We start from the raw sequence: 15,506 nt of genomic DNA on the forward strand, positions 1-15,506 counted from the left end.
AAAAGAAAATATCATGTTATTTTTGGTTCTTCATATTGATAATATCAATAAAATCGCTCACCATATTATTATGATTATATACTATAAATTAGATACACATACTTTCAATGGTTACTAATCATTTTCTATTTCAAAAAATATCAATGAAGATGAATGATATTTTTTATATGAATATATATATTCAATAAATTACCTTATTAAACTGTAAGACATGATATATTTAAATTGTTAATTATATTCTTATTAAAAATATTTACTTAACATTGATTTTTTTAGGAAATTATATATAATAATATAAAATGATAGTTATAATAAATTATAATTTTATAAAAAATAATTTATCTTTTGTTTAAATTATTTTTGTATTTAAATAAATATATACAATGGGTGTGCATAACTCAAAACAAAAGGGAATAATACTACACTAATTTTCTCACATATTTTACTTCTGATAATGAGAAGTTCTTCCATACTTTGAAAAACTCAATATTATGCAGTAAAATCTTGTATGTATGTTGCATGCATTGGTGTAAGTGATAATCAAACAATTGTGCTATTGTGCTCTATAATTTAAGAAGTAAAATATCCTTTATATAAATCAGAGTACTTGTAAAGAATAAAGACACGTCTAGAAATAATTTGTCTAAAAGGGTACGTAGAGAGTTTTCTTATTTTAAAATTTGTTTCAACCTCTTATTTACTTTCAGAAAAATATTTTAACAGTTTTGTTTGTAATAAAATAATAATAAAATGTAGTATGTTAAGTAAGAAAAGAAGAAAATAGATAAAGAATATTTAATAATAAGGAGGTGGTTTAGAATTGAAGACCTGCATTTAACATGTTATTGTTTTTCATACCATTTAGGATACACACAACAAGAAGAACATAAAAGCAAAGAGTTGAAATTTCGCAAAGAGCTTGAAGCCAAAGTAGCTGAGCCTATGCATGAGCTCAAAAGCTGTGTCCATTAATTAAGTATGAAACCAAAACCCGTTTCTCTCTCTCTATTTCCTTTCCCTTCATGACCCCATGTGTCAGTTCGTTAAGTCTCTCTCTTTCTGAATAGCATGTCTTTTGTGATGCATAATAAAATCGTCACCACTCATTGAAACCCTTCGTGACACCGATTGATCGCTGAAGGAGTATCCAATAGCTGCCGTGTTCCTGAATAGCCCCGTCCCCAATTCAACGTATCGCCCTGAGGAGTCTGCAGTGACCTGTCTTTGCCACCACCCACCAATGTTTGTCCTACGGGTGCCCCGATGCAAGTGCAGTCACTGAGGACGTGATTCTTGGTGCTGCTGCCCAGAACGTGACCCACATAGTAGTCATTCACTGCATGATGGTGGTGAGAATACGACGGTGGCGGTGGAAAAGGAAGGGGTGGTGTAGGAGGTGAGGCTAACAAGAGATGATGAGATGGTTGATGCAGTTGCAGCTGCGGCGGTGGTGGAGTTGGTAGATGGAACGAAGATGAACCTGAACCCGGACCCGACATGTATCTTGGGAACCTTGCCTGCATTGTTGGGTCTCCCATGCTACTTGCAGGATGATAGCCCCCTGATGCTATTGGTTGACAGCATCTGAAACAGTTGAGTATGGTTATAATTTACTTTTGCAAGAGACAAAAAAAAAAAACCCATAAAAAGCAGGTCAGTTTTATCGGTTCTTCTTAAATCTGATATGTGAATCAATTAATGAGCTCTAACTTTATATATTTTATTAATTTTTTATTAACTTAAAACCAACCTCTTCAGTATGTAATTATCACAGGCAATTTTTCATTATTTTTCCATTACTTTATGCTATTTTGATTCAATATATAAATTATTTTATTTCTATGTAATTCTTCCTTTCTTTATTATTTTCTCTAAAGTCCAATAGGATTCTCTAAAATTCATAGAGTTGATATCATAGAAGACTTTATGTTAGCATTATTATTTCGATAAAAGACAATATATGTGCCTAGGGATGTTAAAACAATCGTGAAACAATTTCCTTAAAACTGGATGGTTAATGATGTTTGAGAAGAACAAAAATATGAGAAAAAACGATGGACCAGTTCACAAGAATACATGAAAAGGACTAATAAAACAATACTACTGAGTTTAGAGTTAGGGTGAGTACATACCCTAGGTTGGGGGCGGGTGGAGTGCTTAGGGTATGATCGTTACGGTAGACCAGCTGACGAGCATGGTTCAGTGTCTCTGTTTCCCTCTCTGCAAAACAGATGAAATAAGGAAACAAAAGCAATTTTCTTTTATTCAAAACAAGTACAACCACTTCCATTTCAAGAATTTCAGCAATCCATTCAATTTTATCATTGAAATGACCACGTCTCGTGGTCTAATCATCAACAACCATGCATTTTTTTAATCAAGAAATATTCAAAGACTGTTATGTTAAGGTTTGTAGAAGTGATTTTTCTTTTTTCTGGAGAAACAGTAAAAAGATAAAACAACAAAAGTTATGAAGATAGCAGCTATCTAGCCTTGTCGGTGACGGTTCATGTGTCCCCCAAGAGCCTGTGATTTGCAGAACTTGAGGGAACAAAATCTACACTCGTAGACCTTCTCATTCTCATCATCTTTCACTATGTCTTTGTTTCTCTGGTATTCTTCTGCAAAACGAAGCAATTTAACAATATCCATGAGATCCATCTTCCCTCATTTAAAATAAAAATAAAAAACCCAACAAATCAACATTTAAACCTAACTTTTTTGCAACCCTTTCTTCTCATGGATTTTTCCTTATGACTGATGTTTAACTTTCTAGTTTGTTTTGATAAAGAAAAGGAGGCAATGAAAGAGATGGGTGAGGGAAAAGTAAATAAGAAAAAAACCTATGAAAGAAATGGGGGTTTGTTCCAATTTTGTTTGCTGATATATGGCCGAAAAAGATTAAGTTGTATACTGAAAAGGAAAAGTAAAAAACAGTAAAACTTTTATGATGCTTTGAACTTTTATAGTAACATGCATGTGGTATAATGATGATTCAGAGAAGGATTACCCGATGAGAAACTGTCTTGGAAGAGTTGTATGCCATCTCTGGAGTAGTCATCGGGAAGGTTGTTGAGATCCAAAGGGTTATTTTCTGGTCTCCTGTCAAGCAACAACAAAGTGAAGAGAGAGAATATGATGTGTGTTCAACAGTTAGAGAAGATAGTGAATGAGAAATGTGAAGGTGTTGTGTGAAGGAAGACCTACATGATGCCGACAGAGAGAGACAGAAAAAATAAAAGGGAGAAGTTGGGGTGCAGTGGGGCAAACACTTTGTTTCAGATGGGAAGATAAGACTAAAGCATTTTGTAGAACACTTCAGTTTGAGACTGCCATATATAGATGCTATCAGCTGTGAGTGATGGTGCAAGATAAAAAGAGGTTTGAAAGTTCTCTATCAGTTCCTCTGCCAACTCTCTCTCCCCTTTAAACATAAAATTAAACTAAAAAAGGAACAACATCGTCTCGTGACTACTGAAACAACAAAAGAAAAATAAAATCTATGGATTCAGACTGTAAAATAACTTTTTAATGTTTTCACACTTCTAAATTACTTTCCGCCGCAGTGTTATTTTTGAAGTATCTCCCATAACCACAAAGTTCCTCTTACTTTGAATCACATATATATATTTTTTTTTTTAACATTGTTCTGTATCATTTTTATCACAAGAAATAATAAAGATTGTAATATTAAACTTCTGTTCTAACTTCTGAATGTCAATGGCAGAGTGAATGTTGTGTGAGATGTTGAGAAAGTGCGAGAGACACCATGGTGAGATGAATCCTTCTTTTTCACTTTTATTACAAGAAGAAAAACTTCTAAATTTAATTTTTTATTTTAACTTTTAAATGTAAATTATATGGAGCGAATAATTGTAAAGAGTAGCTGAATGCATGATTGTAAAAGAGAATCCAATACTTAGAGTAATTCTAAAATTATTATATTTTACTAGTTATACAAAATACAATAAAATCATGGTTCAACAACAGCAATTTATTACATCCTAGTGGCAACTATAAACCACAATGACAACTGCAATTTAAAACTATCTTTGGTATTAATTTTGAAATAAGTATTATATATATATATATATATATATATATATATATATATATATATATATATATATATATATATATATATATATATATATAACAGTAAAAATTCTTGATCTTACGAGAGAATGACCACAAGTTCTAAAAATTGTTTAAAACATTGTTATAATGATATATATTTCTACATTTTCAATGTGCAGATTGGAATTGAAAAGGAAAAATAGCCGAGCTAGTTCCTTCTAGTTTGGTTGGAACGAAAGAGAAGAATGAAAACATTGGCCGGAAGATGATTTAAAAAATGCTGAAAAAGTTTGTCTTTACGTTAATTAATACAAATTATAATAATTATTTTTATCTAATATTATAATATGTAACAACAACACGGACTCTCCTCTATACCCACTACTATATCTGGCTCTATCTGGGTCCTTCTTGCCCTAGTATAACAACGAGTGGTCAAATTTAATGAAATTAAAGAATTATTTATATAAATAAACTAATGTATGAAAAAGTAATAAATGAATAGCTGAAAAGAAAATGGCTCTCCCATAAAGGATGACATGAAAGGCACTTTACACATCTTTGAGCAATAAAGGCTGCCTTAAGAATGAAAGATGAAATCTATACTAAGAAAAAAAGTAAGACAAGAAATAGGGTCACAAGAGATTTTGTGTGGTTTTTGTGTTGAAAGAAGGGCACATATCTGATAAAATAGCATGTATGGTCCACAATCGATCAATGCCTCCTGAAAGGGTTTAAAATTTGATCCAGGAGACTTCGACTTGCATCGAGGAAGGGTTGCTATCAGTATCTATCATTAGGGTTTTTGCAATCTAGGTTGATAGAGCCAACCCCACATATTGTTTTATTCTTTGGAAGTTGTGATATCTCATAGATCACATACACATAGTCCTTTTCTCTTCATGGTTATGGATGTCAACAAGTGAAAATTTTCCTAACTCTACATATATTGTTTCTTTCATTCTTTCTTTATACTTTATATTTGAACTAAAAAGCATTCTCTTCTCTGATAAAGAATGTCATGTGGTAAAGTTTCCCCATGTTGGCCTTTTCTTTTTGTTCAATTATTTCATGGGAATATGCTAATACCAAAGTCATAGTTTATGATGTTTTTGTTATTCAAATGTGACATATAGAGACTACTATTGAATCCAATTAATAGTTTAAAACTATCACACTTCCAGTTTAATTCTGGTGTGCTTTTTTATTGACCAAAAAGATACATTATAAGAAGATGTATCAAAAGATATACATATAAATGATGTCTCATTTATAACTATAGGTTATGATGCACCGTTACAAAACAAATATATATATTACCAACAAAAGAAAAATACATGTGACATATGTATATGAAAAAATTATAAAATATTTGTACATGTGAAATACAAATACATTATTACAAATTGAAGTATCCTACATCATAATAATATTTTACACAAATTGAAGTATGGTATATCATAAGTTATAGATTATAGTTATTTAAGAACTACTATCTTTACCATTCTTAACTCTTAAATATCTTAAACACCTAAACCTTTTTATGTACTTCTAAAGTTGATATAGGAGAATACAAATTTTCACACGTCTTCAATGTCAAGGACCACCTTATGGCAAAATTAAAGTCACTCACATCTCGTTAAAACCGATAACCTCCTTCATCTTTCAAGCCATGCATATTTGATTTAACACCTTTAAATCTCAAATATATCAATGTGAAAAATAAAAGTAGTTATTCAAACTAACTATAATTTAAATGTGAAAAATCAATTCAGGTTTGTAAATGTGAAAAATGAATTCAGGTTTGTCCCTATCTAGTCTTAAACCATACAGGACAACCATCATTCCAAATTTTCATTGTTAATTCTGTGTTATTAACAATTTTCGTTATCAACTAAAAAGATAAAGTAAATTTAGAGTATATAAATGAATATAAATCCTATTTTCCGTTGAGTTGGTAGAAATAAATGTACTTTTTAAGATGGTATTAAAGTAATTAAAAAGTTTATTTTAACGAGATTTGTTATTTGAAGATCTATCATGTCATCTACTATTAAATTACTCATTAATATTTAATTTCACGTACGATATATAAAAATAAAAAAAAAGATGCAAATCTTAATTTACAAACTAATTTTATAAATTAAATTAGATTTAAAGTTCACATTTTTCAATGTTTCCTCTCTTATAGTCTAACGTGATGATTAACTTTTTTTGGTCCCTTTGTTGTAACATACTCCAAAGTTTGTTTTATATAAACAAAATCATATTAATTTTAAGGAAAAAAAACAAGAGACTGCACAAGAAGGCACGTGAATAGAAACCACAATTACAAAAACAATTGCTTAGGTTTCTTATATCCATTAGCTGTAATGCTAACACAAAGACCAAAACAATCCAGTTGTGGTTTTATGTTGGCTTTTTCTTGGAGGGAAGTCACATATGCATGATAACCTCTTGACTCATTGCGGGTTTAATTTGATAGGTTTGAATGCTGTTTGACAGAAAATTATATTATAAAAGAAAACAGTGAATCAATTCATGAAAATAGCTATTATTATGATATGAAAAGTATTTGAACAATTTAGACCCTGTTATTAAAATAATTTCACTTAAATTCATTTTAAAAATACTCATTTGAAGAGTTTATATTGCTCTCATGTATGACTACAGATGGTGGTATATCTCAAATTTATCGTGCATGTTTATAATTCCTATAGTTGTGTTTCAATTCGGATATAGATTAATCAAGTATGAATCAAAAGTCTGGTAATAAATTTATCTTCAATGATATATAATAAAAAAATTTATAATATAGTTGTTATATGTAAGAAAGGAACAAATTTATTAATTTTTTTCAAACATCTTTAACTTAAATGTAACATACATTTTCTGTGTTTGAATTTTATTTATTTAGAAGAAAAAAAAGGTAAGAATGTAACATACATCACTCTCTTAGGGTCAATTTGTGTTAACTTGTTTATTATTGGATTTTGATATTTGTTTATTCACAGTTGATGATGCTTAACTCATATTTAAGTTTTGACAATTTCTAGTTTAATTATGTTGGTGTTATTAAATTTGAGCAAGATTTGATAGGATCCAACTTTCCTTGAAACTAAGGAAGACATGATCAAGTTTCCTTCTTGAATTTTATACACTTAAACGTGTTAAAGGAGTGTGTTGCATTGAGGATTGCATGTATTTGATATTATAATTATTATAAAAAAAAGAAATTTCAATTTATTTTAGAACAGGTGATAAGAAATTTTTAATCGATTAAAAAAGATAATTTATTAAAATTTTCTTATTTGAATCTCGAATGACTGTAGAAAGCATTTTAATCAATTACATATTTGTTTAAATCGGTTAAGATTATTGATATTGAAGAAAACTTCAAAAAATATAAGGTAATGTTTTGATGATGGTTGAAGATGTTGATGAAGATTCCATCTTAGTCTAAAGCTTGTTTTGTTTTTAGTTTGAATCTTTCAAAGTAGTAGTTGGAACTCTGAATACAACATACAACCTTTAAAATTGAATTACAATGAATTCTTTTTTTTCCTGAAAACTTAAAAGTAGTGGAAAATGAAACTTAGCATTTTGAATCGATTACATAATTAGCTAAATTATTCTTCTGAGGTTTTAAGAACAATATAATTGATTATACAGGAAAATGACGAATTAAAACATAGTGTTTTTCTTGTTTTTATGTTCCAACTATATAATTGATTGGATATTTTTAATAATTGTTTATATCAATTTTTATAATTAATGCATAGCGTGTTAAAATAATATAGTCATTTATATATGTCTATCTGTTTTTGAATTTCTGTTTTTAAAACCATATAAAAAGGAGCAGAAATCGCAATCATTATAATAACTTTTTCAATCAATAAAGAGATTTTAAACCTATTATCTGATATCAAAAACTCAATCACCAAGTGCTTCAAAATATTTTACAGAATTCTCAATGTGTTGTAACTAAGTTTTAAGTGTTTTTCGTTTTTAGTTGTTGAAATATTCTTTTTGTTAATGTAATATTCTTCTAAGATCTTTTAAATAAATCTAATGTCTCCATAATATATTTGGTTGCTATGCTGCTGAGATTTAAAAAGATTTATAAAAATTTCCCAATTTTGAAAAGATTTGACTGTTACTATCTATTGATATTTTCTTATATAATTAAATAAAATAATTATTTAAAAATATCAAATAAAATATATTATGATATATTTTTCACGTTATCTTTTATCATTAAGATTATTGTGCATTATCAAAACCCTTTAACTTGAAAAAGATAGAGAAAATCACATTGACATTTTTCTGTTGGCTTTCCTCTCATTTTTGTTGAACCAATTATTTAACCTCACTAAGCCATGTGAATAGTGCACAAGTGAATGTGAACAGCACACCACTAGGCCCCATTCCAAAACTCGTAAAATCTTGTTTTGCATTTAATCATTCTCTAATTTCGATCTTCACGTCATGTTTGACATCACTTCTTATATCATTGATGATTCTTTATTATTGGATTTATTTTGAAGGTGTCCCAGAGAATTAATCAATTTAATTTTATCAAAAAAACATTTACACAACTAAAAAGTTAGTTTTAACACGTTTTTATATTTTAAATTCAATAAAACTAATTATAAAAAAATTCTAATAAAAAATATTTTAAGCACAAAAATCAATTAAAAAGACAAAATGATAGATTAAATTAGGTTATAAACTTTAACATGTTTTCATTTTTTTTTTTGTCAGTAAATCCTTTTTCATTAGTGTTTGTTGTTGTAAGTTTTTGTTCATAAAAGTTTTTGTCAAAGTAACTAAATACTAAAATTAACTCGACTAGTAATATTTTGTTCTAAATTTTGAAAAATATATGATAGGTGAATTCATTCCTTCAGGCCCTTTATTCTAACAAATTAAAATATATTTCCTACTTTTTTATGTAATTTTTGTTTCTATATTTCATGGAATAAGTTCAAATGTCTTTCATGTTGTTAAAGTCGGCTTTTTTTAGAGTGGTTATTGAATATTGGAAGGTTGGGGTCACACGTTCTTAATAGCTATTGTTAAATTGAAAGATAATTGATAACACATTTTTTGTGTACACACTTATGAAGTTATCATAAGTTATTGCACTTTCCAAATACTTTATTTTCCGTATTTAGCTCATTTCCATTTCTATTAATAAATTGTGATCTTTGTATTTGTTTTCATTTTGTATTTTTGGTTCATATGACCTTTATTTACTATTTTGGCCAAAAAAATTTCTAGATATATTTTTGGTTTATTATAGTTGCATTGGATATCTAAATTTATAGGGCTTTAGAATGGATATATGGTTTTCTAGATTTGAACTCCTATAGTATTATCTATGATTTTCAAAAGTTGAGGTAAATTTGAAAAAAAATTGTAAGCACAAATGATGATTTTTATTACTTGATTCGTAAGTATTGTTTTGACAAGTTGACTTTAATCAAAAGCTGTTTTACAAGACAAGACTAAGAAGACTCAAGAATCAAGAAAAATGTTCTATCGAACACATATATCTTTGAGAAGTCTTTAAAGAGAAGATGATTTGAAAGGAAAATCAAGAGAATAGCATACAAAAAGAAAGAGCATAAGTGAATATCGTCGAGAGAAAAGCTCAAAAAAACACACGAACTCAAAAGATAATATCTAAGAAGAGAAAAAGCTCAAGATCAGAAACACTTTCAAGCTTCATTAAAATATAAGCTTATTATTGTAGTCAGAGTCAAACGGGTCTATTGCAACAAGCTAGATGAAGATGGAAGAGTCATTCGAAGCAAGACTAGTTGTGAAAGGCTATCGTAGCTCTAGTAGCAAGGTTAGAAGTCATTCATATTCTTCTGTCATTTGTGGCTTTCAATAAGATTAGACTATATCAAATGGACATCAAGAGTGCATTTCTAAATGGCGATATTAAGGAAGAAGTGTATATGGAACAACCTTCGGGGCTTTGAATGTCCAATCAATCCAACACACGTCTTCAGACTTAACAAAGCTTTATATGGTTTAAAACAAACCCCTAGAGCTTGGTATAAGAGGTCAAGTCTCTTCCTTACCAAGAATGGTTATACGAGAGGTCAAGTAGACACCACGTTATTCAGGAAGAAGTTCAATCAAGATTTTATAGTAATTCAAATATATGTTGATGTCATTATCTTTGGTGCTACTACTAAGGAGCTATGCCAAGACTTCTCCATCATGAAGCTAGATGAATTTGAAATTAGCATGATGGGTGAGCCAAATTTCTTTCTCGAACTGCAAATCAAGCAAGAAAAGGATGCAATTTATATCCATTAAACTAAATACATCAAGGAGCTGGTGAAAATTTTCAAATTGGATGAAGCAAAGGAGATGAAAAATCCAATGCATCCAACAACTAGCCTAGGACTAGATGAAAACTCAACAAAAGTGGACAACACTACATATTGTCAAATGATAGGTTCACTTTTGTATCTCACTACATCTAAAACCTGACATATTCATCTTTCTATGTGCGAGATTTCAGTCAGATCCTAGAGAAACTCATATGAGTGTTGTTAAGCGAATATTTCGCTATCTAATAAAAATAGTTAATCTTGGTCTATCCTACAAAGTGATGTTGACTATGCTAGAGACAAAGTGGAACGGAAAAGCACAAGTGGAGGTTGCCACTTCATCGGAGGAAACTTTGTCTTGTGATTAAGCAAGAAGTTGTCTAGGATTTCCAAAAACTCAAAATCACCAAAATTCAAAATCTAAACCTTATCATAAATTCCCTCATTACTTGTTGTGTGTCAATCAAGCCATTAATTCTCTCTCCTCTTCAAGAAGACAAATCATCTAACCTTACCATACTTAATCACCTTTTTCTTTTGCTTTCCTTCTTTCTCTCCCACTCTTTTCATACACATCTCTTCTTATCCTCCTCTTTAAACCCTTCTCTTTCCTTTCCTTTTCTCTAATTTCCCATGATTATAAGAGCTTAGGTCTATCTTTCATAGATGACCCCAACTCTTCTTGAGTATGCTTTCCCTTGGCTAGGGGCTATGCCATCATAAACACTATACCTTGCTTAAATGAAAATGGGTTTTCATCAAATATATTTCTCCCTACTCCCTTTGAACAAACCATCACACGTAGCATATCTTGGCCAACCAAAACGACACCACTATTTGTTTTAACCCAACCCACTCTAAAATATTTCTAACTAACCTACATTGCATTAGTTGACTTCGTTTGTCCAATTCTAATATCAAAGCATTTTAAAACCAAAAAAAAAAATCATCCATATCATTACTCATGGTTTTACTAAAATTCAACTAAATATAACCTTTAATGCTCTAAACAATAAATTGCAATAAGGTACTTTTCTAAAATCTAGAATTATTCCTCATTTGCCATATCATTGTGTAAATGAGTCTTGCAAGCTCGACCGATTTCAACAAATTTATCTCTTGTAATTTTATAAAGGATATAGTGGAATCAGCAAAAACATAATTCCAATCAAAGAATACCTTCAACCAAGACCACAAGTAAATCATTGCAACATAGTCAAAGAAAATATGTTGAATAGATTTCTTCTTCTCTCTTCACAATGAACATATGGAGCACAAAGTGAGACCTCTACATTATGCTTTTGTGTCAACAACATTCTTATTTTGTATAACTTTCCACATGTTTCTTAGGAGGAAAAGAAGAATGACCAAATTAAAATCCTTCAATATTTAAAATCCAAATAAAGAACCTCCTAGCATCTTTGTGAATCAAAATTCCTAATTCTTTAGGCATTTAGTTCATGATATCCTCTTTGGTAGTAAGAACCACATTTTGCATAAGTCGTGGTTCAACATTAGCACTTAAAAAAAGAGTGCAACCACCAAAAATTATATAAAACCTAACAATAAGAGAAATGTTAGGAATAATACATATACATATAAATCATTCAAAAAAATTATCTTTTCTCTATTACCAATGTTAAGACAAGATCGTCTAAGAAGAATAAACTATCTATCTCAAGTTTAGAAGTTTAACAAACAACATTTTACGAAATATCGTTTAGAGAAGTATAATGTCTGGTCAATGTGCACATCAAAACATTCTTATCAAATGCTTACATGAGATACCATGACGTGTCAAGTATAAAATATTAAACAACATTTGACATAAGCATGTCTAGTGAAAGAAGCCATAAACGATATATATCTTATGAACTCTCACTACTTGAAAAAGCTTAGAGTTGCACTAAACGGTTATTATACGAAACACGTTTCAACACTCTATCAACGTATAGATCATTAAATGGATGCATGTATTGTACCTTGTCTGCTATGCTTTTTCTCTCTTTATCTATGAAGATATTGACAATACCAAGCTATACTCAAAATCATTCCATGAAGATCAGAAAGACGTTGTAAAATAAGAAGACATTCCTAAAATGTTTCCTAAAGCTTTATGTCCTACCATAGTCCTACAAGCTCTTCCTAAAGTGTAGAAAGGTACATATCTTTGTACAAGAAGCCACCTACTCTCAACAAAGGCAATTATCTCTAAGTAATGGTCATCTCTCGAAGAAAGATATAAAAGGAGGATTCGCACAAAAGAATAAAAGAACGTTTGTTATCATTGTATCATTACGCTGTTATTCTCTCAATAAGCTTACTTTTTCTGAGTCTGTTCATATAATAAAAGAAAAGAACTTCATAAGTTCTTAGATTTCTTTGTATTGTATTTATCCTCTCGTTGAGAGCTATCAGAATTTGTACTTATAAATCAACACTAATTGTGTTTGGTAATTCTGAAGACAATTAAAACACTTGCATTGTTTAGCTTAGGAGAGTTAAATGTTCTAGATAGTTGTCTAGGGTTGATACCAGAGGTGGTTAGAATACTTGGATACCAAGAGTAGTTAAACTCATACTAGTTAGGATTGACTAGAGGGACCAATAATTTTTAGAATACTCGATGTATACCAGGAGTGGTTTATACTCAGCTGTAATCTTCGATAACATTAGTGGAACCTCTCAAGAGTTCTTGAGGAAGACTGGACATAGCTCGGGATTGAGTGAAGCAGTATAAAGTACTTATGTTATTGTCCTTCCTATTTAAAATGTTTTTCTTAAATGCTTTATTTAGAACACACGTCCAATAACTATTGCAGACCGTTTAAACCATGTAACAGTTATTAAACGTTGATTTACAAAAAGTTTTGAAACATTATTCAACCCCCCCTCCTTCTAGTGTTTCCCTGTGATTTCAATCCGTAGTCCAAAATGTGTCTTCTAAAACCACGACATTCCTTAATACCTAGTCAAATAGAAGAATACTAAAAGAATGAAAATTTTTAGTGTCTTGCCTTTGATAAACTTCAAAACGCGAGGTGCTAACTAGACAATCTATTAATATAATCTTATGTAGTCTGCTCAAGTAATGCACACCACAAGTGACCACTCTAAGAACCTTAAAGAATCATGATGGAGCTTTAGAAAGGTGGAGTGTTGATGAAAGAAGGAAACATCATTCAAAAGGCATAGAAGCCCACCAAAAGAACACCTATAGAGGAATTTAGTGCTCATGAATCCTTAGAAGAGTCAAACGTTGAAGATTCAATGAGTGATGAGGAGAAATATGAACTATCGTTCATCTCGAGGAAAATATTTTCCACGTGGAGGAGAAAAAGAGGCACACCTTCCAGAAGTAGACACATTGGATCCATTTCTTGAAATGACAAGATGAATAACAAAAAGGAATGACCAATAGTCTCATATGAGTGTAGGAAGCTGGGACATTTCAAGTCAGATTGTCCAGATCTTGAGAAGGCCAAGAAGAAGATGGTATTCAACAAAAAGGATAAGAAAAAGGTTCTCATCAGCACCTAGGAGGACCATGATGCATCAAAATCTAAACAAGACAAGGAAGTAAATCTTTGTCTCATGGTAGACAACATTGAATACTAGTTAGACGACTTTGACGAAGAGGTATACTTATATGATCTTCATTTTATTATTCAAGTTTATCACGAGTTATTGTCAATTTTGTCAAGGCTATATCAGAAGCCTATCAGCTATTACAAAAACAAAATAAAAAAGTTTTCTAAAAAAACATGACATTTTGAAGAATGAACTAACATCATGATGATGCAAAGTCCTTAAAGCAAAAAGTTAGCAACCTAAAAGGGAAGCTAATTGTTTTAAAATGGGGAAATGAAAACATCATTTCAAAAAAACAAAAAAATAATAAAGAATACAGCTATTACTGAAGATACTAAACGCGTTGATTCACTCAAACAAGAGAATGACACATTATATTAAGTGTTAGACAGAACGTTTGAAGGAAACAACTATCTAGGACCATTACTTAAAGGTTGTAAACATCCTTCTGATAGACAAGGTTTAGGGTTTAAAGAAAATAATACTCAATATATGTCTAAACCTAGAACTAATCGTTTTGTTAAGGCTATAGAGAAAAATCAAGGTTGCACATCAGACTCTGAAAGAGGAAGATGGTCAGACTCAAGTCTACTTTGCATATGTACATACCTTTATCATAGTCTTTATCAAAATAGAGCTTGTACAATGTGATAGAGCAAAAGACTTCAAGGGAAACATTCTCATAATGTTCTTCATCTCTCGCAACGTCTTTTTTTTAGGTGTAGTGATTTTAATCATATCTTTATGCTTTAGTTATCTACACAAATATCAAGAACAAGGTATACAAGTATCAAGACACTTTTTTCTGATATGCGTTAAATAAATGTTAATAAGCATTAGATCGTATTGTGTGTTCAAAACTTTTTATCACTTGTCATTTTATTAATAAATGCATCGTTTAATAAAACATACAACATATATAATCATCAGATGGTATAAAATAATAGATGCTTTATTAAAAACTATATGTAGGTGTAGCATTTAATGGTCATATGTTAGATCATACATTTATAACATGTTTTACTTGAATTAACACTTTATTTGAATAAACATTATTTCAAACTTTAGTGTTATCAAAGAGATGGAGAATTTTTGTTCATAAAATGTTAGCTTTTAAGGCGTTATTTGATTGGCGTTTATACTATTTAGTGTCCAAATCGTCTTATTGGAAGATCTAACAAGGACACTTTCTTTCAATACTACTTATTTAATACAATTTTTCATTCAAAGCGATATTTTATTTAATGATTTTGTTAAACTTCAAAACTTAAATTGTTTAAATGATCTAATCTCTAGGTCTTAACAATCTTTCTGATGTTTTACATGCTAAACAATATAATTTTTAAAACAAAATTTAGAACATACGTGTCAGAACATAAATATATTTTGTAAAAGTAACAGCATTTATAAATTTTTCAAGAATAACAAACTTCTTTTAAGATTTTCAAAATATTTATACATCATATCAGAACATAAAGTGTAAAT

At 30.0% G+C, this 15,506-nt stretch overlaps 1 protein-coding gene across 1 annotated transcript; it reads right to left on the reverse strand.

Annotated features, from left to right (window-relative positions):
- Nucleotides 1-926: 926 nt before the first annotated feature.
- Nucleotides 927-3,329, reverse strand: LOC108335568 (zinc finger protein JAGGED). The gene is made up of 5 exons (XM_017571603.2): nt 3,208-3,329; nt 3,011-3,102; nt 2,493-2,621; nt 2,133-2,220; nt 927-1,584 (listed from the first exon to the last, which is right to left on the reverse strand). Coding segments are annotated over exons 1-5 (792 nt in total). The 5' UTR covers nt 3,210-3,329; the 3' UTR covers nt 927-1,103.
- Between the last annotated feature and the right edge of the window lie 12,177 nt (nt 3,330-15,506).

This window comes from Vigna angularis, chromosome 10, assembly GCF_016808095.1.
Source record: "Vigna angularis cultivar LongXiaoDou No.4 chromosome 10, ASM1680809v1, whole genome shotgun sequence".
NCBI classification, from domain to species: domain Eukaryota; kingdom Viridiplantae; phylum Streptophyta; class Magnoliopsida; order Fabales; family Fabaceae; genus Vigna; species Vigna angularis.

What these genes read in the sequence shown, in the direction of transcription:
- LOC108335568 (XM_017571603.2), bottom strand. An exon ending in CCAAGACAGTTTCTCATCGG is followed by an intron (nt 2,622 to 3,010) that starts GTAATCCTTCTC and finishes TTCGTTTTGCAG; the next exon opens with AAGAATACCAGAGAAACAAA. An exon ending in CATGAACCGTCACCGACAAG is followed by an intron (nt 2,221 to 2,492) that starts GCTAGATAGCTG and finishes TCTGTTTTGCAG; the next exon opens with AGAGGGAAACAGAGACACTG.